This window comes from Plectrocnemia conspersa, unplaced genomic scaffold (assembly GCF_051122295.1).
Source record: "Plectrocnemia conspersa isolate PC_06_02 unplaced genomic scaffold, ASM5112229v1 ptg000010l, whole genome shotgun sequence".
NCBI lineage: Eukaryota > Metazoa > Arthropoda > Insecta > Trichoptera > Polycentropodidae > Plectrocnemia > Plectrocnemia conspersa.
In genome coordinates, this window is record NW_028277174.1 from 968357 (window position 1) to 991027 (window position 22671).

The 22671-nt window shown below is 29.1% G+C and overlaps 1 protein-coding gene across 1 annotated transcript in view; it reads left to right on the forward strand.

Annotated features, from left to right (window-relative positions):
• The first annotated feature begins 3129 nt into the window (after positions 1-3129).
• LOC148230265 (ATP-binding cassette subfamily G member 4) overlaps positions 3130-22671 on the forward strand; it is a 45961-nt gene continuing 26419 nt past the window's right edge. Inside the window, exon 1 of the mRNA XM_088193809.1 lies at positions 3130-3346. Coding sequence (XP_088049935.1) covers positions 3196-3346 — 151 coding nt within the window. The 5' untranslated portion in view covers positions 3130-3195. The remainder of the gene's footprint in view (positions 3347-22671) is intronic.

Below are 22671 nucleotides of genomic sequence, written 5' to 3' on the forward strand. Positions count from 1 at the left end.
AAGAGAGGTTTATCAGCGTCAATCCATTCAAGCGCTAAAACTCAACATTGAACATAAAGTTTAAGCTACAGCCCGAAATACTAAGGAAAGTCGTGAAAAACGCAGAGGAAATAGCTGTTTTGTGCAAAGCAGAAAATTAAGGTCACTTACGTAATATAATTTTTGGCGATTGATTTGTAAAAAATATTTACTAATTAATTGAAAAGTCTAATCTATATTTTTGTGTTTTAATTGATATTTTAGAAATTATGAAGTAAACAAACTAGTTTGCGACTTCTGAACCACCTTGTACTATATGTATATTAAAATTAAAATTATGGATAAATTTAAATATTTTATTTACTTAAATTAAAATGCCACTTTTTATAGATTGTTTAAATAAAATAATACATAATTATATATTTATTAATTAATATATATGTTTTATTCAATACACTAAATTTAATATTAATTTATTGTATTTAATATTTAAATATTTTATTCACTAACACATATTTTTAAATTAAAGTTTTTCATATAATATTTAAAAAAAAATAAAACTGTATTTTCAATTTTTTGGCATTTTATCTCAAATTTCGGGCTTCGCTAAATATACAATACTGTAAAAAAAACGCTTTTTTATTACAATGTTTAATAACTGTTTCGGATCCCTCGTTTTTTAGCGCCGGTCCTGCCTAGAGATATAGTATTAATAATTAAAATATATTTAAAAAACATAAACCAGTGCCCCCTATAATCGCTAATATGATTTTATAATAAGAAATGAAACTTTTTCAAATTTACAATAACAAATAGATGTAAACTGTAAACACTAACAGTAAGTTAATGTAACGAAAACCGTTGTACCCCATTTTAACAAAAAAACTATCCTAAAATTACACATTACAGCTAATGATGCCATTCGCGTCTTTGCCAATTTTAAATCTATCGTTATGCCAAAGCTGTGGAGAACTTTTCCAGTCAGAATTTGACACTTCTTCTACCTCAGGTCATATCAGGTCTAGTTCAGCAACAGTCTGAATTCAGAGAGTTCAAGGATAGAGGGAGACTAGGTGTTGCTACAAGTTTGTGATACAATCCCTTGATTTACGCGGTAGATATGTTCCAGAAAATATCGCATAGATCAAGGCATAAAATTTGCAATAAAACGATCAAATATTCACGTGTACTTCTTACCGTTTCTTTAACTTGTAAATAAATAATAAAAATATTTAGCGACACTGCATGGGCAGTGGGAGAGGTTCCAGGTGTAGGTCAAGTGTAAGAAGTGCGATTAATCATGCGTTTTTACATCGCCACGCTACACGTATATAACTAAATTTTTAATCACATAACATAGAAATGACAAAAAACAGAAGGGTAGAGCAAAGATGGTTGGATTTTTAAATGTGTGTCAATAAGCGTGCAAATATTTATTATCACTGAGTAAATAATGGCTTTCTTACTGCAGTATTCTTATTATATGTATAAAAAGTATAGTATCAGTAAGTGTATGTTATTATGTCGTACATCCGATAAATTTGCAATTTTATTTAATTTGACTAAATAATAATAAATAATGTTGCAATTACCGTTTAGCGTGCAATGCAATTCTTAAAACAGCCCATTTAAAAACAATTAAATAAAAAAATGCTTACCATAAAAAATCAAAAATAAAAAAGGCTAAAGGAATTGACGATAATTACAATCTTAATAATAAAAAAATTGTACTGTAATCAAGCAGTCATGTTAAAGTTGAGAACAAATTCCACGAAGATGTGCAAATTAGACGCTGTGTACGACATGATGCATATTATTACCTTTGCTGTTTAACATGTACTCCGAATCAATTTTTCAAGAAGCTTAATCAATAAATAACATTATATTTTTAGATGATATAGTATACTTGCAGGTAAAGCGAGCAACCTTCAAACAATAAAGAATAACATTCGTAAAACTAAAATATAAATTTCTATGAAAAGATCATTTCCTATACCAAATTTAGCAATCGATAATAAAACAGTATAAGGATTAATGAGAAATGGGACTCATATGGAAAACTAATGTTTTGAATCGAAATTGAAAGAAGTGTGATTCATAGAGTGAGTACAGGATTTGTTGTTATATTTTTTTTATTATTTTATACGAAGTAAAGACTTTAAACAATAATTAATCTGAAAAGAAGGGACCTTTGTGATTTGAAAATTTCGTGGATGGGTAGGATTACAAATATTGAGGTCTTTCGGATATATGAGTAAAGAATAAATACTGCGAAACATTAGTATAAGAAAGCTACAGCTTCTCGGCCATATTATAAGAAGAGCAAGAAACTTTAGGGGGAAATGAGCGAAGATGTATGGAACACATCAGGTGCAATTTCACCGAAATATTCCGTATAAAATAAATAAAATTAAAATTACCAATATGATAGTTAACCTCTTCATAATGGACTATATATTTAATATTTTATCAACAAATATTTTTTTTTTATTAGATGCCATGGAAACGATAAAATCAAATTCAGTTGTTAGTGTGAGAGTATTTACTATTTCAGGTAATTTTAAATCAATAATTCAATAAGAGCAATAATTATCAGTTAATCAGTGGCAAATATATGTTTATACAACCTGTAATATGTTTGATTATTTTATTATGTTATATATTTGCAGCTACATAAATAGCAAATAGCCGGAAATTTGTATTTAAAATAATTATTTTAAACTGTTTTTTGTTGTCGACGTTTGAAAAGCAGTGTATATCGGTTTCTTAAAATACAAACACCGATGTTAGTGTAATCGTTATATTCCAGTATTCTGTCACACATATCTAAGACTTGTTTGTGGTTAATGAAGCAAAGAGTCCTCGATCTCTCCTACGCGCATATTGGTGGAATTCAATATGCTGTTCTCGAGCTGTTTTTATTATTATAATTATATGTGTATACATAATTAAAAGTGTATATTATATAAACAAATTATATATATATTAAGACTCGCCACTGGTCTCGAGACGAAGGACGCGATTAATCAGCGGAGACCTTGACCCACAACTGCCTTGGCGTTTTGGGTTTTCCATCTACCGAGAGACCCTTAACCGATTCGTTCCGTGCGAATCCGATAGCTATATAGCAGAATCGTCAAAGGCTGAGCTGTCCAGTGTCACGCCACTCGACGTCGGCCGCGGTAGTCGCCATGCGTCTCTTCTGATATCTGCGAGATGCTGGAGATTCTTCGGGACGTCCGGCGCAAGCTGAGCGCCCAGAGCGACGAGTCCAGGCATTGCAGAACCATCTTCATGCGCGTGCCCAAATCGGAGCCCATCGACATCGACTTCGACAACATCTCTTACTCGGTGAAGGCCAAACCAGGTATTCCGCCAGCTGGCACATTTCAATTGCAAATCGTCGCAACCCTCCGATATGGAAATCGAGAGGGTGCGCTTTTAAAAACTTTATCCCGAAAGGGAAATTTATACGAGCGCCGGCGTAAGACAATATTTTACAATTTGTCACTTCCTCGGCGAACCGGTATTGAAATTTATCAAATTAGCCAATCTTCCATAGCTATTCAAAATGGCATTGATTCTCAAATAGTGATTCTTTACAAACACGAAATTAATAAACCTTTTGACATTAAAAACATCTCAAAAAAATACAGCAAGAAGCTAGATTTATAACTATATTATACTGCATTTATTAGCATAGATCAGTAACTTATATTCTTTATCAGTTAAGATTAAAATAATACTCAATTTGTGTGTAGGCTATTCCTGGGCTTATAAAGGTCTTGGTGAAGGTCTGAAATGTTCGTGTTATATTATAGATAAAACTCGGCAAAGTTCAAGTTGTCGTATAGACAATTTCAATGAGGTTTTGGGATCTTTTAATTAAAATTATCAGCAACTCTTCTCTGCTTTCAGTTATATATAATAAAAACTTGAGTGACATGACGTAACATAATTAAACTGTGAGAGTCATGAAGGACATTGTGTATACGTATTAATTACATACTTTTATGATGTGATGCAAACGATATGTGCTTTTTTAACTTCCTGTGTCAAGTTAAATTTTATATATACACAGCTAAGTTTATACATTATCAATTTACAATGTGATCTCTGCTTCCAATTTTATTCACAAAAACATTCAATACAAATTTGTGTAAATTAAATATGATAATGATATTTGTTAAATATTTTGTGGTTATAATTTAAAGAAAAAAATAAAAAACCTTTTACAGCTTAAGCGAAAGAAAAATAAAAATACAGGGATCAAAAAAATAAAAAGCAATAAATTTAGTGATAGTTCGAGTAACTGGAATTATTGATGTGTTGTCTTTAGCCTCTAAAGCAATAAGTGCTTTGACATTTTATACTTGTATTTAAATTTAATGTTGTTTTTATCATAGTCACCGATACATGAGATTAGTGGGTTAATGTGATTCCAAAAATAAAATAATATGAGTTCCAGGTTGCGAAAAATATAAATTATTGAAAACGCTATTTTATTATAAAGTTAAATAAGAAAAATCCCATTTATAAATCAGCTTCTACTAATTTTACAAACTTTTTGAGCCCTATGGATGATTCTTGTCTGAGGTCCCGCGTTTCTTAGCGCTGGCCCTGATCCTAATCTTTATCTTGGTAATCTATCGGGTTTAAGACGCTAGTGATTTTTAATTAAATGTAATGTATATATTTGACACGAAATTATTATAGATTTATTTCATCATGAAAAATAAAAATAAATATATAATACGAAAATTCCACAGTTATAAACTAGAAATATCATAGCTGACACAGGTCAGGAATAGGTGTATGTGTTAAATAAAAATATTTAACACTAGTAAATAAATCAATAATATAAATAGAAGGATCCGCGGTAGATTTAATTCGTAAAATTAGCTTACAGGATATTTTAAATATTATTAAAAACCTGAAACATAAAATAGTCCCGAAATTGATACGTTGATTTAACACCTACATGAAATTTGCATTTATTAGTTAACAAACATATTTAACGCTTGCTTATCTTTTAGGTATTTTGCAATAAAATCGTGTCGGTGCCGTCGCAGTGGGAACGCTCGGTAACGAGCGTTCCCACTGCGATGGCGAGAAGTGATAATTGTTTTTTGCGCTCTCCTATTGAACAAAATTCGGTTTGAATTTACTTTGATCAATACTTAAAATAAAAATTCCTTCTCAGAAGTCAAAAATTCACGTCAAAAGCAATAAAACCGTGTCGGCGACGACGCTGACACGATTCGGTTTGAATACACTTTAACTTATACTTTTATATCAGAAGTCCGTATTAATATTGGTAAGGATAGATACAATACTTTTGAAACAGTTTAATATCCATGTACAAATAAGCTTTGGAGTAATGTGCGAGATGCAAAATCTGTTTGTACTTTTTCCGCTTATTTTCCCCTGAGAGATGAGTCGGCTTAGTTTGTATTTTGGAATTGACCTAATGAAAGTTCTTAAGTTTTAGAATTTTAAATAAATAATAATTATGTAAATATAATTATACTACAAATGGAAAAGTTGAAATCATATAATTTTAATAGCACCTGCCAGATAAATTATATTTGTAATAGTAAAAATATATATCTACTAGTGAAAATGTATTGCGATATAAATTCACTGCAATTTTTAGGGTAAAGGCAATTTAAAATTTCGATTTCATTAAGATTCATATTTCTTTAAATGACATGCATTTTTCTGGCCAAATTCAAGGGGTGGAAATTGCCCCACATGCCCTCTTCCTAAATGACGTAAGTACGAGACCAGATTTTTCTTGCTCAATATTTTCGGCAAAATAATGTTGCGTCGACCTGAATATGTGGTTAGCAGAAAGAGCAAGGTCAGGCGAGTATGGTGGGTGAGAAATTACATTCTATACTAATTTCTTCAGTTTATTTCTAATTTTTTCTCCATAAATTTTCGCATTATTATGTTGGAAAACAATTTGTCTTCTATTGTCTACAGCAAGTCTCTTTGTTTTTACTTCAATATTTAAACGCTCAATTCAATTACAATAGATCTCAGCTGTTATCGTGCGATTATATTGAAGCACGTCATAGTGGACGATTCCTTTACAATCTAATCGTACTGACAAAAGTATATTTTTTACCATTAGTCATGGCTTTGCTATTTTTGTACCTTTAGTTACAGTACATCATTCATTTCTCGTCTTTAGTTACAGGATGTTGGATAAATGCCCACTTCTGTTATAATTCAAGGAGGTCTTATCATATACATACTCCCTGTTTATTTTTTTTGAAGTTCCTGCATTCTTGACCACGGGTATCTGAGTATATCAGCAATCTTCTGAATAAATTTGGTTGGTTGTACCTAGACTTTACTACATAAAATGTCATTGTCCACCTTCACAACGGCTTTCACGTTGATTTTTTAAACAAAAGTTCACTTTTAATTTTTTTAAACCACCTGTGGCACTGGCGAACACTTATCAAACTACCGTAAAAATCGCAAATTATTTTTCACTGAAGCTTTTGCATTGTTGTTTTTGAATTCGTACAAGATGAAAGTTGTTTGTCCAGAACAAAGTTCTTCATTTTATAAATAAAAATTGGTAAAAGGCATATTATTATTTAAAGTCTACCCTAAATGTGCGTGTTAACTAGAAATTGCAATACCGTTAGTACCGATACTAGTAATACCTTCGGTAGTACCGGTAATACAAAATAAAATACTGAAAATATTTTGTATATATTATTTAATAAAATCTTCATGGCTTAGAATTATAAAAACGACGACGCGCATATTATTCGAAAGCAAAAGCGTAGAATAAAATAATACTCATTATAGGGGATTAACCTAAGTTGTTTTATCGAGGTAGGATATTAAAGTAGAATAATATTATTCCTTTTAGTCTAAGAAGGCTGAAATATACGCCCACCTTATGTGAAAATCCCACCGGCTGGTATTAGGGTGCAAATTTTTTAAATTCAATTTAACATGTTTTATTTTAGACATGTCAAATTATTTATATTATACAAATGTAACGGTACCTAGAAGTTCCCAATATTTTTTTACAAATTATGTAATAGAAAACTGACCATGCCCTTTTTTATAATAGGGCTGGCTGGCGAATTGAAAACATTTTTATATCTATTGAGCTATATTTTTACTCAAATAATTTTAAAGTTGTTAAATATAAGAAATTAGTAATTCTTAATAATTGTTTTTAAATAAAAATCGTACTTGAAAAACTTATACAAAATGCATGTTTTTTTATTTAAAAGAAAAACTTTTCATTGCAAAATAATGCAACGTTTTTTTCTGTTACGAACTAAAGATGGGTTGTACTAATAAAATTAATTGAAAACGGTAATAATTCAAATTTATTGATGTGCGTTTTTTAAATAAAACTTTATTTATATTTAATTTTTTTACTAAAAAATGTTTATTTAATTTTATTGTTGTAACAACTTAATAAAACCTCACATTATTAAAATACATATGTGTAACATTATTTATTTTAAAATGCAAATTAATGTTTTTCTTGCATGTATTAGGCCAAATTGTCTTGAACTTAAAGAGAGAAAAATTTACATATTTTTCATTCTATAATATTTACATAATTATTTATAATTCAAATTAAATAGATGTTACTTATAAAATGAGTTGAAATATATAAGTATACGATAAATAAATGTTTCGAAAATAAAATATTTATTTAATTTTAAAATATCGAAATAAAATATTATTATTTCGATATTTTAAAATTAATATTAAAAGTGCAAATATTTTATTAAAATAATATAAATAATTCACACCTCAATCACAATTAGCAAATGTCTTTAAAAAAAATATGTCAAATTTTGAATAAACATATTTACAATTTTTTACGCACTCCTTTCTCATAAGGTTCTTTCGGAAAATAATGAGTTATATATTTTATTGGAATAAATTGTCAAGTGGTGCTCTGGCTCCTGTTATAAAAATTTAGCAGGCATCCAGAAGCGGCCGAACAATGACGATATTTTTTCAAAGACAATGTTGTCCTAAATTTATTTTTCCAAAAAAAGAAAAATTTAGCGCCTGAATATTTTTTAATTATTTTTTCTAATTAACGAAAGTGATTTTATTTAATTATTATATATATATATATATCGAAATAATAGTTGCCGGGGTATTTGAATGCTTCGGTTTTGCTAATACTGGTAATACTGGTAAAATAGTCGATATCGATAATACCGAATATACCGAAATTTACTCTTTTTTCTATTCGTATTATACATTTTAGTATTACTGCATTCTCTAGTTCGACAATTTCGTCCGGTACCCCTTTCAAACGTTTTTTCATAACAAGTTGACTGCCGTTAATGTCTTAATAATATTATGAAACCTTTCTGAACAATAGATCTTGTTATTATCTAATCTTAAGTACATATTTCGTTAGCCAGCTTGATCCGGCATCTTATTATAAATGGTGGTCAAAAAAAATATCTTTAAATCCCTATTCATTTAAAAAAGTTATACGTGAAAATGTTAAATATTAAAAAAAGTGCTAAAATAAAATACAAAATCCATTTTATTTATTTAGATTGTATACTCGTGGAATACGAATATTTTTCTAACCACGAGAAGTACCGTGATTTTATTCAGATTATTATAATACGTTATAAAATAATATATTTTAAGCATATAGCCTGGTTCGCTATTCTGTTTTAAAATGATGTTTATATATTACCTAAAAAAAATAGAAATTAAAATAATATTACATTTAAAATAAAATGTTATGACTTCCGAGTAGAACGGTTTTTTTTATTAAAGCAACGATTGTTAATAATTAATAAATATATTGCGCAGCAATTGAGAAGTGTCCTTGGGTACAGTGTTGAACTCTGATTAAAATTGTATACTTTTTGATTTAATATATTTAAATGTTTTCCACGGTGATGTCCTATTTTAACAAAGATATCTATTTCTTTTCAACCCTTCAAATACCAGTGACTTTTTAGTGAGTCAACTGTTATTTTTCTTCACGCGTCAGTATTGTTTTTTAATAAATATAAAATACTTGGTTTATTGATAAATAAATTTAATACAACTTCATTAAATAGTGAAAACGATTTATCACAAACTGAACTCTATATGACTTAACAGTCTAGGTTAATCCCTTCAAGTGTTAATAGATGAACCCGACAAAAACCTATGATTACACATTTTATGTATAAACAAATCTACGTAAATCTTGTGGCTTTTGCCAGTATTCTGTTCAGTCAAATTATTTTTTTAACTTTAGCTAAAACGAAACCAGTACTTTCCTTTGTGTGCGTTTGCTATTTTCCGGCATCCAATAAATATTTTTTTTATTTTTGACTTAATGTTTTTAATATATCACACAGCGCATATTAGAATAGTTAGCGATTTTTCTAGAAATATTGTCTCAAACTTTATTCCCAAATATCGAATTTTTACAACCACTTAACAAGCATCTCTACAAAAAAAATATACACGCTGGTATTCTAGAAGAGTGTTGGTTGAAATACGAGATATGCAATAGCTATTAAGAATTATACATAAAACTGTAATTTATCATATGTTTCTCTATTAAGCTATATCTTTACCAAAGTTTCAAACTCTATACGAGATAATGTTACAATCATATATTTTGAATAAACCCAAAAATTATACGCCGCTCTATTTTTTTGTAATAAAAATCATTTAAATGCCATTCGAAATGCCTAATTATGAAATGGCTTATATAATATAATATCTTATTGTAATATTGTTGCAAAAATAACGTCGCACAATTTATATATGTGATATATTATTGATTCTCTTCGAGCTTGGGTATTTAAAATGCGAACGAAAGATGGATGAATGGAAATGTTCAAGTGTACATAAGTATTTTTTCCGTAGCATATGTGATTCAGAATTTATATACCTATAACATATCGTCTGGTTTTTATGAGCTACCTTGAATGAAGTCGTTCATGCAACGCTTACATATTTAATGAATCGATATGAGTAAATATTATTCTTAGAATATTTTTGCAGTATTTTGTCAATCGATTGCGGTTAGGTTAGATTTTAGACAGTAAATCGAATGTAGCGAGAAGAAGCTCTCGGCTTTTCTGGTTTCCGATTATTCGGAGCTAATTTGGAAGCGATAGCTGAATTCCCGGAAAGGGATTTTTAAATCGGAGAACGTTTCAAAAACAGGCAAAAAGCGAAAGCCCTCGAGCCTTCCGACAATGAAGGGGAGGTCTACTTTTCAAAACAAATTTGATTCATTATCTCGAAATACCCAAAGTTACACACGCGCAATAGTTATAATAGGAAATCGATATTGTCGCATGACGATAATAAAACTATTGTTTTTGATATTTTACAATCCCTGATAAATTATTATTTAATTAAAAAATAATATTAAATATGACACAAATATTTATTTAGCTTTATCAGTGCTGACCACTCTGATTATTTTTTATTATAAACATATCCATATCCATGCGTTTCATTACTGTGACATCCTTTACCCGATGGGACCGACGTGTTTGGAATTTTCCCCTTATTTTACCTCAGTTTGCCGTATAATATTAACCTAAAAAATAAACCTTAAATATAAGCGTATAGTCAACAAAGATACTGAACTATTGAACACCTACAGATATATTGTGCTAACGAAGTTAACACAATCAACAATCACTAAGTAATGAGAACCCAGATTGAAATCAAAGTCTGTACATCAGTTATATATTTTATTAATTATAAGCTCTTATTCATCAACATATTTATTGGCCCGACAACCAAAGATGAATCTTCGCTTCCTCCAAAAATGTTCCTTATCTTTATCGGTCCTGCAAAAGTTCCAGTTGCTGACTCAAACTGCACTGCCATCTTTTGATACATCGTCCAACCGAGTCCATGAAAATTTATTGCCCGTAATTCACCGCCAGCAATTGCTGATTGCTGGCTGATTAATTGCCAATTAATTAATTGCTAGCAGTTTACCGCAGCGTTAATTGATTGCATAAACTATTTATAGTCAACAAATATTCGCTAGCATATCTTACCATCTAGAAGTAATGATATGTGCTTAAACATAATCGCTTAATAACTGTCTTATTTTTAATTGTATGTGACCTACAAATTTTTATTAATTATATGTATTGCCTTGCGATCATTTGTATGCTATTTTTATTTATGCAATCAAATAATGCGGCGGTAAACTTCTAGCGATTAATTGCTGGTGGTAAATTGCGGGTGATAAACTTTCCAGACCTCGTCCAATCATTGAAGATCTGGTCTGCTGGCCGATCTATCAATTGCTTCGGTGATTAAATAGAGTTCGTTCGTGCGACGTGTGTCCTGAAAAATTTTCCTTTTCAAATGAAGGTTTGATTAGTAAAATAAATAATTTGAAAGAGTCAGGTGCTCGCTTCAGTCTGATTATGGATGAATGGAAGAGTTCGCAAAATATAAAATACTTTAATTACGATTTAAATGCAATTTTTTGTTATTTAAATGCAAAATAATCAAAATCAGTTCTGTGCCCTGTGGAGTGGGCTTGTTTAGCAACCGTTGGATCCTTACTTATACGACCGTAACCGGGCGACCCCTTCTCAGGTGGAAGAAGTCTATAAGTCGACCCAGCTAAAATTTGACGTGTCAAAATCGGCGCAGTGTTGTAACATATATAATTTTAAAGGTGCCGTCTGAGACCTGAATGTGGCCTCGCAAAGTCCTCTCAATGAAATTCCCAGCAGCATATATTATAAAATACAGTGAATAGTATTAGTTTACTACATTTACTACTAGTTAAAAACAGACGTTGTTTTGGGTCGGCCGGCAGGGAATTAGTCACTTGTCGATCGACCAGTTGTGATGGTTCACAATTCGTGAACTAAGAATTGTATATGCTAGTTCAGCGTTTTTTATATAGTGGTATAAGTCAATTTTTGAAAAAAATGGTTAATGTTAATTTTAGTCAGATGATAATATTCTCTTTTATATTTATAATCCCACGCTCATTGTTGCATAATATTCTTATAATTAAATCAAAAGAAGTGGAACTGTAAAATAATTATATTGAAGTAGCTTACTGCCTTTTATACCTCATATTAAAAAAGAATACCTTACTGTTATATGTAGAAGAGAAATAAGATTAAAATATGAATAAGTTTGTAATTATCAGTTGTTAAGTATTTTACTTTTTATACTGGTTATTTAATAATTCGTTATATTATAACTGCAATTATTTTTTAACAATCTTGAGTATTTGTTAACTTACATGTTTTCATTTTAGTTATTATTTTTTACATTAAAAATAAATTGACAGAATTAGATTTAAATTATATAGTTTTTTTTAATGAAAAATGAGACTGTTTACTCTTTTTTGATAAATTTTCGATTAAATCTCTCGAGCATAAACACTACTGAAAACTGGACATAGACCTTTTCCCTTTTATTAAATCGGCCCGTCGAAGGTCCGCCGAACAAACAACCCTTCGTCTCTGACTTGTTATTATGACACCGCATTAATCAAATTATTTGTCACAGGTACACTGACCGAATCTCGACCCGACCCGAGCGCGATTTGCATATTTATTTGCCAACCGAAATGTTGATATTAAGGCGTGAGATTTCACAATTACACCTGTACTCCTCACCGACGTTCGTTCGACACTAGCGGTCGAAACTAGTCGAACTGCCAGATTAATATCGATAATTGGCACTCGCTTTAAGTTTAGTTTAGCTTTTTAGTTCTGTTCGTAATTGACTTCTGCGGTCGAAATGGTTCCTGATTAGAGGCAAACGAATAAGTTCCGAGAACTACTTATAAAATAATTGACAGCTTAATTGAACAACATATGACTCGCATAAACTGTCATACTATATTGTTCAACAGCACAATAACAATCTTATATATATGTTAATAAATACTATTGACATTTTATTCTTATTGTATGAACAGCAAAATATGTTTGAATAAATTATATTTTTTTTAATTAAAAATATTACATGATGATAAAGTGTTGTTTTTTTACCTAAGTATCTCTTGGAGCTGCTACTGAATAAATATATATTATAGGAACTAAGGTATATATCAACTTCTCACCTAGATTCACATGACAAAATTATTCCTGATCCGTGGAGATTTGCGATCCACAAAATGGTGCTACATATATTATTAAAAGCTTAAGATCGATCGCTATTCCTTCAATACCTGCTAAAATGTTTAATATAATTATTTATAAATATATCCATAATCACTGTCGGCAAGCTTTAGTAAGTCAGTTATCGTTCCAGTCGTTTCTAAAGATAAGCAACTTGTTTTTTTAACGGCCTTGTTAGATTTTCATCAATTTACTTAAGTAAATATCATTATATGAGCAATAGTACTTATATTGCTCATTTTGGAGTATTTCAGATATCCTGAGGGAAAAAGTTTTACATTTTCATAATTAAATGCCCAGTGGAATTCCCTTTTAAATATTGTCATGATAAGGCTTTAACCAGAATATGTATTGATTTAGTGTTTTTAATTAAATCAAAGCATAAATTAATACTCTTTGTTGTAGGTACAAATTTAAATAAAAAGTCTTAGATGTAATTAAAATATGGATCATATTAGACACCGCCTTAAGTCGATGTCAAGATAAGTTGATAATTATTATTATATGATATAATTCTGGTCGATCATGACAGATTTTTCTAATCACAAATGAATTTCGTAACGAATTTAGTACAGATCAGAATAAATGACTCCCGAGGTCAGTCGATAAAAAAATATTTTTTGCGCACCGATTAATTGTAGAGATTCGTTTAATTTTGGATCCAATAGTCAAAAGGAAGAGTGTTTCTGGTTTAAAGGCCAAAGTGGTGTGACTTGTAGCAAAAAATAAACAGTTTATTTATTTAAACATATATAAAATAACACATATATATAAAACATATTTCAGGACAATTTGGTCTTTCTTTTCATGTGTTAGAATAACTTATAAATTAAATTTTTGGGAATTTAATGAGAGCCCTTTTGTTAAAATTTAAATTGGAAAAAAATAATAATTTTTTTTTTTTTAAAAATTCTCAAGAAGAAGCACTATCACGCATGATTAAGCAGGTGCGCGCCAAAGCAAGGGGTCAATTTCATGTAGGAGAATAATTTTAAGAATATTAAATATTTTACAGGCGACAGTGGTTGTCAATAATTTGTCCTTATTTTTAATTCGAATTATAATTTATTAAAATATTGATTAGAAGCTGTTTCAGATTTTTTTTCTTAGAAAAAAATATACAATCTCAAAAATTATCTTATCACGTTTTTAAATTGCATGGCGAATTTATCATACATCGAATTTATTTTAAAAGAGCGGATCTCCAAGTAAAAATGGAAAATACGACTTACATTTGAAAAAGCATACTCAAATATTTTGTATGAATTTCTCATTATTTTTTTGAGAATCATTGCTCTTAAATTATTTTTTGCTGTTCAAGAATTATAAAAGGGGGCGATCAAGTTCATGAAAAGATTTCCGGAGTCCATTGATAATGTTAAAATCCAATTTGTCGGTTAGGTCGGCTGAAACTTCTTTATTTAAATTGAAGTTGAATAAAATATAATCGGAGCCAATTTGCGTCGTATAAATAAGCATAGTTAGTAGATTATTAGCATCATTAAAAGCGGCCATAACAATCCCTCATAATTTATGCCATTACACACGAGTAATGCGCGCAAATCCGACACGCGACGCGACCTTACAAAATTGATAGTCGCGGTGTCGCACAGTGTGACCGTTTCGAATTCGATAGTAAAAAAATGTGCACGTTACAGCGTTCAATTGCATTTCGCATCGCCTTGATCTTGATCCGCCGAAACTGGTTTCGGACAGAGAGGTGGTTAACCGCCAGTTTTTTCCGCAATTTATTGAATCACACCTTACGACTCGATACAGCGTAACTTACATATATATCTTATTAACAATTTTTTTAATCTCGGGAATCATCGCGATTTTTGCTTACTTGTTTTCTATAATTCGGCCGTGATTTTTCGGCCATGAAAATGGAAAACGATAAAAAAAAAGTTTTTTTTTCCAAAACACGGTTAGTGTTATGAGTCCATCGATCCACCATACATACGCTTATAAGACTTGCAATATAGTTAAGGTCAGTGTGAGCTTATTTATACATAGTTAAAGTTGTATTTTTGTGACAGTATAGAATTCTTAAGCATCCTGTACATTTTTGTTAGCAAAATCCAATGTGTCAATTTTTTGCAAAATGGCGATATGTATAAAAATTTAAACACTCGTAACTCAGTAGGTTTAAATTTTAACGAACAGATCGCTATACATAAAACGTTTAAAAGCCTAAACTACATCTAAATAAAATATAAAAAAAATAGTTTTTTGCATCAAAACAAGTGATGTATGAGTTCAATCGGACCCCCATACGAGCCATTTTGAGGCTTGCAGAAGAGTTAGCGCTCCTAACTGCTTGCTTTCAAAGATTTAAAAATATTTTTTTAGTATCGTATAGAACTAATTAGCACCCACTATACAGTCTGTATGAAAAAAATATATATTTTTTTTTACAAAACGGCGTGTCATAACTTTTCAAAATGAAATCCTACTGAAAAATGTCGTAAGCAAAAAGTGTTCAAAAGCCTAATTTGCATTTAAAAAAAAATTAAAATGATTTTTTTCTCTTAAAAACAAGTCTTATGGTTAATTGACTGGGCCCCCATAGCTAGTGGTGCATTGCCTTACATTTATTTTAGCCAAGCCGCTAAAATGCTGATTTTGTGCAAATTCAAGAAAAATAAAAATACTCATTAAACGAATCTTGCACAACCTAATTGCAACATAATTTTTCTTGAAGGAAAAAACGAGTCTAAATTAATCACGCAGATCGTAAAATTATAATGATTAACTAATAAACTGTTATTTCCTCGTAAGGCAATTGCCGCCAATACTATTTTATTAAATACTATTCTTAAGTTAATTTAGTTACGCGGCGTATTATATATAGATTTCTAAATATTAAATTGCTATGTTATTGAAATAAATCTTAGATATTTAATTAAAAAAATGTACTACGTGAAATTTTAGCAATTAAAATATAACATATCTCATTAGTGAAACTGAAATGTTTTATTAAATTTATTTTATTTTCTTTTTGAGTAATTCGAGATCTGTTTTGTACTTTAAATTTAGAAAAAGTAAAAAAATGTAGTTAATTGAAATATTTGTTGAGTGTAAGACTAAATTTTGTATGCGTAATTAGCCATTTGATCGCGGATGACACCTGTAGAAGTCATCAAGAAAATTAATTATTAAAATACATTGGGCACTTAAATGTGTCATATGTTTCTTGTATAATTTACGGTTGAGAAAAACTTTAACTTATCGAAGTAATATTTAAATAACTAACGGCATAAATAGGCGCTCCCCCACATATTAGCAAATTTCGAAATGGCGCGCAAAAATATAATCTGCCTTAAAAGGGTTTCTTAAGGTTAATTATATAATTTCAATATTAACAGGATACAAAGTAAATAATATATATTGATATATTTAGCTTAACAAATCAGCAGCTTTTATAACGTTTTCATAATTTAATTTATCCATAAAATTATCGTTCTTTGATTAAAAAATACCTAATTACCATATTATTATTTAACAGGAATATTTTTTTTGTAAAACCGTATAAAATTGTTAAAAAAATAGTGTATGAATATTTATTAATATTTTATTCTAATTAATTGATTTTTTTACTTATTATTAAAATTATATAACGTTCCTTAAAAAGAAATAACCTTTCCATAAGCCGTGTAAGTGAAGTTTCGTGTGGGTGTGAGCAATATGTGCGATCGATTTATGACCAATTTTCGTGAAAGTAAGTTGCTTTGTAATCAATCTTCTGTGAGCAATAGTCCATTTACCTAAATATATATATATATATATATATATATATATATATATATATATATATATATATATATATATATATATATATATATATATATATATATATATATATATATAGATATATATATATATATATATATATATATATATATAAATAAATAAATCACTAGAGAAGATCGAACTTCTGTGCCACACTGCACTTTAATGACGAATACCAGCGTTGACGAATCAGCGACTGTCCTTAAAAGAGAAAGCGAGACAACGAAGTACACGCTACATCGCTTCTCCCTTTCATATACATGTACACGCACACAATAACAAACCGGCATCCTTATCCCGAGCGTACTCTACCAAAGATAGTTTAATATTCACATACATATATAGCCGAATAAATATTTTTTTATTTAATTTGCTTAAATGTAAATGATTACTATAGATAATAATCTAAATAAATTGAACAGTATGAAATAAATAAACATTAAAAATATTTGATATTAATTTTATAAAAAAATATTGTGTCTCTGAATTAATATATAATATGTATGTAAAATAAATCATGAAAAAATAGTACTTATACAAAAAAGTAGAAAAATCAGTTTTGATTGTAAAACTACTATAAATGCAATATAAAATAATCTATATAAATGAAAGGCAATGTTTGTATGTGTATGTACTCCAAACTCAAAAACTACTAAACTGATTCGACTGAAAATTTTATAGTTTGTTCTTATTAATGCCGGGAGTGCTTAGAGAGCAATTTGAATGAAATCCGACAGGTAACGCTGTTGTTTTTTTAGTGTTGTCTGGCTCAAAACGCTCCTGATAATTTTGACGTCATCTCATGTCATATAGTCTACATCGTATATTTTTTATAACCCATAAATTAATAATCCAAACTATAATTTTGACATCTAATCATGACGTCATATCACCGCTGTTGATTTTTCTTAATTTACTAATAAATATTCGTATCCTGTCACATACAACCCATAAATTAAATTTTAGATGCTCACTGCAGTTCTAATTAATTTTTAAATGTATCTCAAATTTCTGGTAGAATGACATCTACACTTTTATCATTATGTTGGTCAAACTTGTGAAAAATATGTATAAAAACGGTGTAATAAATTAAACAAAACACAAAACCATTAAGCCAGTCGAGCGAAGCTTAGCTTCGATTTTTAAAGTATGTATATTTCATGATATAATTCATTTTTAAATTGTTATGAAATAATTGTGATAATTGATCTTATACTAATATGTTGTCAATATTCTATAAAAATAAGATTATTATGTTGTCAATGTTCTATAAAAATACAAATAAAATGACAACACATCATAGTCGCACAAATATTAATTGCATTGGATCGAACATTGTAAGATTTACGTGAAAGCAAAGAGCTATTTGCTGGTACGCTAATAATATTATCAAGTAATTTTCGTCAGACATTACCTGTTATACCACGCTCAATACCAGCTGATTTACATTGATGACAATCATTCGAGTTCATTTACAAAACTATGCTTCTGTAAAATGTTTTGCAAAACAATTATTGGATATTGGAAATATCAAAATTACGATTGATGAATTAACAGGCTGTATTAAATTACCAACAGATTTTTTTAGTATTACACACTTGATTCAATGCATATTTCAAGATATCACTAAATACCAAATGGCAAATGCCCTCGCCTATCTCCCACCCCCTTCTAAATAACGTTTCTGATTGGAGAAACCAGTCAAGTTATAATGATTAGATTTGTGATAAAGAATAAAATGAAAGGTCCTATCTCTTATTTTCTTAGATAATAGCCTGTTCGCGTTCCATTCTGTGACTCACTGGGGGGAAATACCACTTTGAATAACATATTCGACAGTGTATAGTATTCAATAATAATTGTTATATATAATAATAAATTTATATATGGCACTACTAGCTAACATTTTATGTTTAAGAAGCACAGATCGATTCGAGATAAGTTCTTTGAACGATCGCAGTATTGTCGCTATATGCGAAGAATCAAAAGGGGAATAATAAGTTGATACGTATGAACGCTTTCACTTTTCTTTAGAAGTTGTGTCGTTTCATCTCGACCTACATTACGTCACACTCGGCCAATTATCCGCGATGACCCGAGATCTCTCCCAAATGTCAAATCGCACACTACTATCTGCGCGTTTATTTTCGCTCTCCGATAACTCCTTCTAGCGGAACAAATCCAATTTTCATAAATAGCATTATCATCCGCGAAGACGTACTGCCTAATATTTCAAAAGACGTCAAATTAGCCGCCGAAGCGCTCAATGGGAGAGACGCAAATTTAATTGCGAGAGAGAAACTTAAAAAAAAAACTTTATTCAATCACAAAAACGCCTTTGGCATGAGAATCGAACAGTCGTACATATTTTACGCGTTAACAATAATTTGTTCCGGTTACCTGAGCGTAGAACATCCGCTACTCTTTTTCTTGGCCGTTTGCCCGCACTATTACATCGCGAACAATCGTCTAAAATGCACTCAATTCGCAACCCCTGCTGTGTAATTTAGTTCTACTACAAGAAAGTCTTTAAACACGCCTATAATTTATTTTTTAATATTTTTATAAACCATCTCTTAAAATTAAAAATGTCCATCTAAGTATACCTTTAACGTATTATACAAACTTACGTGTCTATGAGTCAAATGTCAGAACTGATAATCATTCCATTCCATAAAAAATCTAAATATAAATACAAAAACGTGAAATTTACATACTCAAAGCATACTGGTATGTAAATTATTATTTAAGGATTTCCATTACCAGATATTACGCGTAAATATTCAGGAAATCGAAAGTAAAAGAAGTAAGAGATTTCTTTTATTTTTCTTTTAATAAGTCGTTTTGTTTTACATAAATTTGACATTCCAGTTCGGTGTTTTTGTTTTAAGACCGGAGTAAAAATATTAACTGAATATAAATTAGTTTATTAGTTAATGAGTTTTTAATGTAATAAATAATTAATTACCATATAAAATTATTATGTAGTTAATGCGAGCAATGAAGCGAGGTAAGATTTTAATTTGCCATAAATACGTTGATAATCAACGCACTCACTATACATGAATATTCAATTAAATTCAAATGAATATGTTTATTTAATCATTGAGAAGCTTTGTAACACATGGCATAATCCGTCTGCTGTTTATGTTGATAAGTTTATGTTGATAATTTTCAATATCAATTACTGTCACTTTTGTCTTAACTTATATTAAATCATAGAGTAATTCTTCATAAAGACACTTATCGTTTTCATGTTGATTAAAATTTGTCGATAACCTTAAGCTCACCTCTGTGTTTCTTCTCGAAAATTATGTTTAAAGAATTTCTCGAAAAAATGTCAAATCGAGAATTCTCATTTTTTATTATATAAAATAAAATTTGAACGAATATTTTTAAAAGATATACAACCACTGCTCTTTTAATACCACTGCGGGTTTATGCCTAATATACATATATACTTCTTGAACGGTTTTAATTAAGGTATGGGAATGACAAAAAAATATTTACATATTTGAAACACTCGAATACGAAAGTTATAAAAGAAGAAACTCAGCCAAAAAATCATTTGTGTCGAATGCTTAAGAATATGCATACTTTCTCGCATGATCTAAAGTATTTAAATAACTAAAATTTTTAGCAATTTTTTATTAATCTAACCGGCCGGCGGCTTTATCCTTGCTTTGGTGATCTAAAAATCCGCTCTGATAAGAAGAAATTACGCATGGATATCGACAAAATGCAAAACGACTTAGGACTATTTTTTTTTTCGATAATCCAAAAAGGTTTTTATTATATTGTTTTTATAAAATAGTTCTTATTAATTGTCTCATCAAAAAGGCACTTAATTTTTTGTTAAAACAGTTGGAAAATATCAATTCTGAACTAAGCTCGAAATTTTAACGGGCTACTTAAAATAAATTATATAATCGAAAAAACCAAACATTGATGTCATTATCTAAATATTTGCAAAATCCAGAATCTTTAAAAAAAATTCAAAAAAATATTAATTCTTTAGTTATTCTTTAAAAGCAAAAATATGTAAAAAGGGGAAAGAAATTATTCGCAGATACTGGCTCAACGAATTCTTTTACGTTGATCACGTGATATGTCATTGCGAAAAATATAATTTCGTACTTTTTATTATTTAATGCAAGACAAACATTTGTCACATTAGCCGCGTTTGGTGTTATCCTATACGAAAAAATTTTGCTGGGCACCGTTGCACACTATGGCACAGTGCCATACTTGCATGATAAGCACCGTTGAACACCGATGGCAGCTTAAAGCGCTTTAAGTCATTATAACAGTAATATAGAAAATTATAGACCCATGAGTGGTATTAACATTATTTAAGTTATTTGATGATTTTTACGAATCTATTTATATAATAATTATTAATTTATATCTGGATTTATAAATGTGAGGATTTCAATTAAACTCAAAATAAATTTGCATCATTGATTTTATGTTTAATTGGTTCAAACATTATTAAAAATATATAATATCATATCTTGAATTAATTAAATTAAATTTGATTTTGTGCAGTTGTATCAATTTTAATAAATATAGTCTTGACTAAAAATGCTTATATTTTGTTATATGTCAATAGTGTAATTTATTATATTGTTAAATTAAATCTTCCTATATTTTATATTTATACCTTAATAGAATAATAAATTGGTGTAATGATAATTGACTTAAATTATATATTAATATATGTAAAACGGTTGGATTTCACAAGACTCGTGATCTAATTTTGTACAATTACTCTATAGATAGTCATATTCTTAAAGAGGTTGAAGTAATAAGAGACCTAGGTATACTATTTGATAATAGACTGACATAAATTTACCATATAAATGGTATTTGAGAACCCTGGGATTCGTACTAAGCTCTTCTTTAAAATTAAAAACTTATACAAAAAAGTAAAATATTATATAAATCTCCTATATTGTCTGAAGAACACGTTAAATATTAATTCTAATATTTATTAATTTTACTTTTAATTAATGTATAATTTAACTTCCAATATTTAACTATAATTGGGTTCTGAAACTTGAAAATTGAATTTTATTTTTACAACACTTAATAACATATTGCACTCCCTAATTAATCAGAATGCTTAATTTAAAAGTATATATCAAACACACACGTCAACAAAATTTTCTTTTAATTATGATAATTACATGCGATCAGTTGGACGTTTTTAAATATTTATTTTTTTATATAGTTTTAAGAAAAATCATCAGATTAGTGTTTTTAATATTAAACAGAGACGTTAGATATTAATAAAAAAACTTAAAAGTAATTAATACATTATTACAAAAACAAATAAACTCAGAAGTTTCGTCTATTAAAATTAAGTTAATCGTAAGCAGCCCAACTATAAAAGTACAAAGGCAAGGATGCACGTATAGGGTGGCAGTGCCAGGTCCCTGATATTGATCTCTGAAGTCACACAAACGAAAGGAGGTAGCGTGTTTTAATACTGGTAGATAGTGACCGACGACCTGTCCCTATCTACTGGTTCCGTGATACTTTCTGAGGAATACTTAAATTAGACTAGGTGTCAAAAATCAAAATACAAAATACAAATCTAGAAAGTATTTTGCATTACCAAAGATTAGACAAATATTTTTTTAACAGTATTTAAAAAAACAGTAAATTTGCGAATTATTTTTTTCTACTTTTAATTAAGTATTTATTTAATAAAAAAATATTATGAATCTTCAATATTAATTGT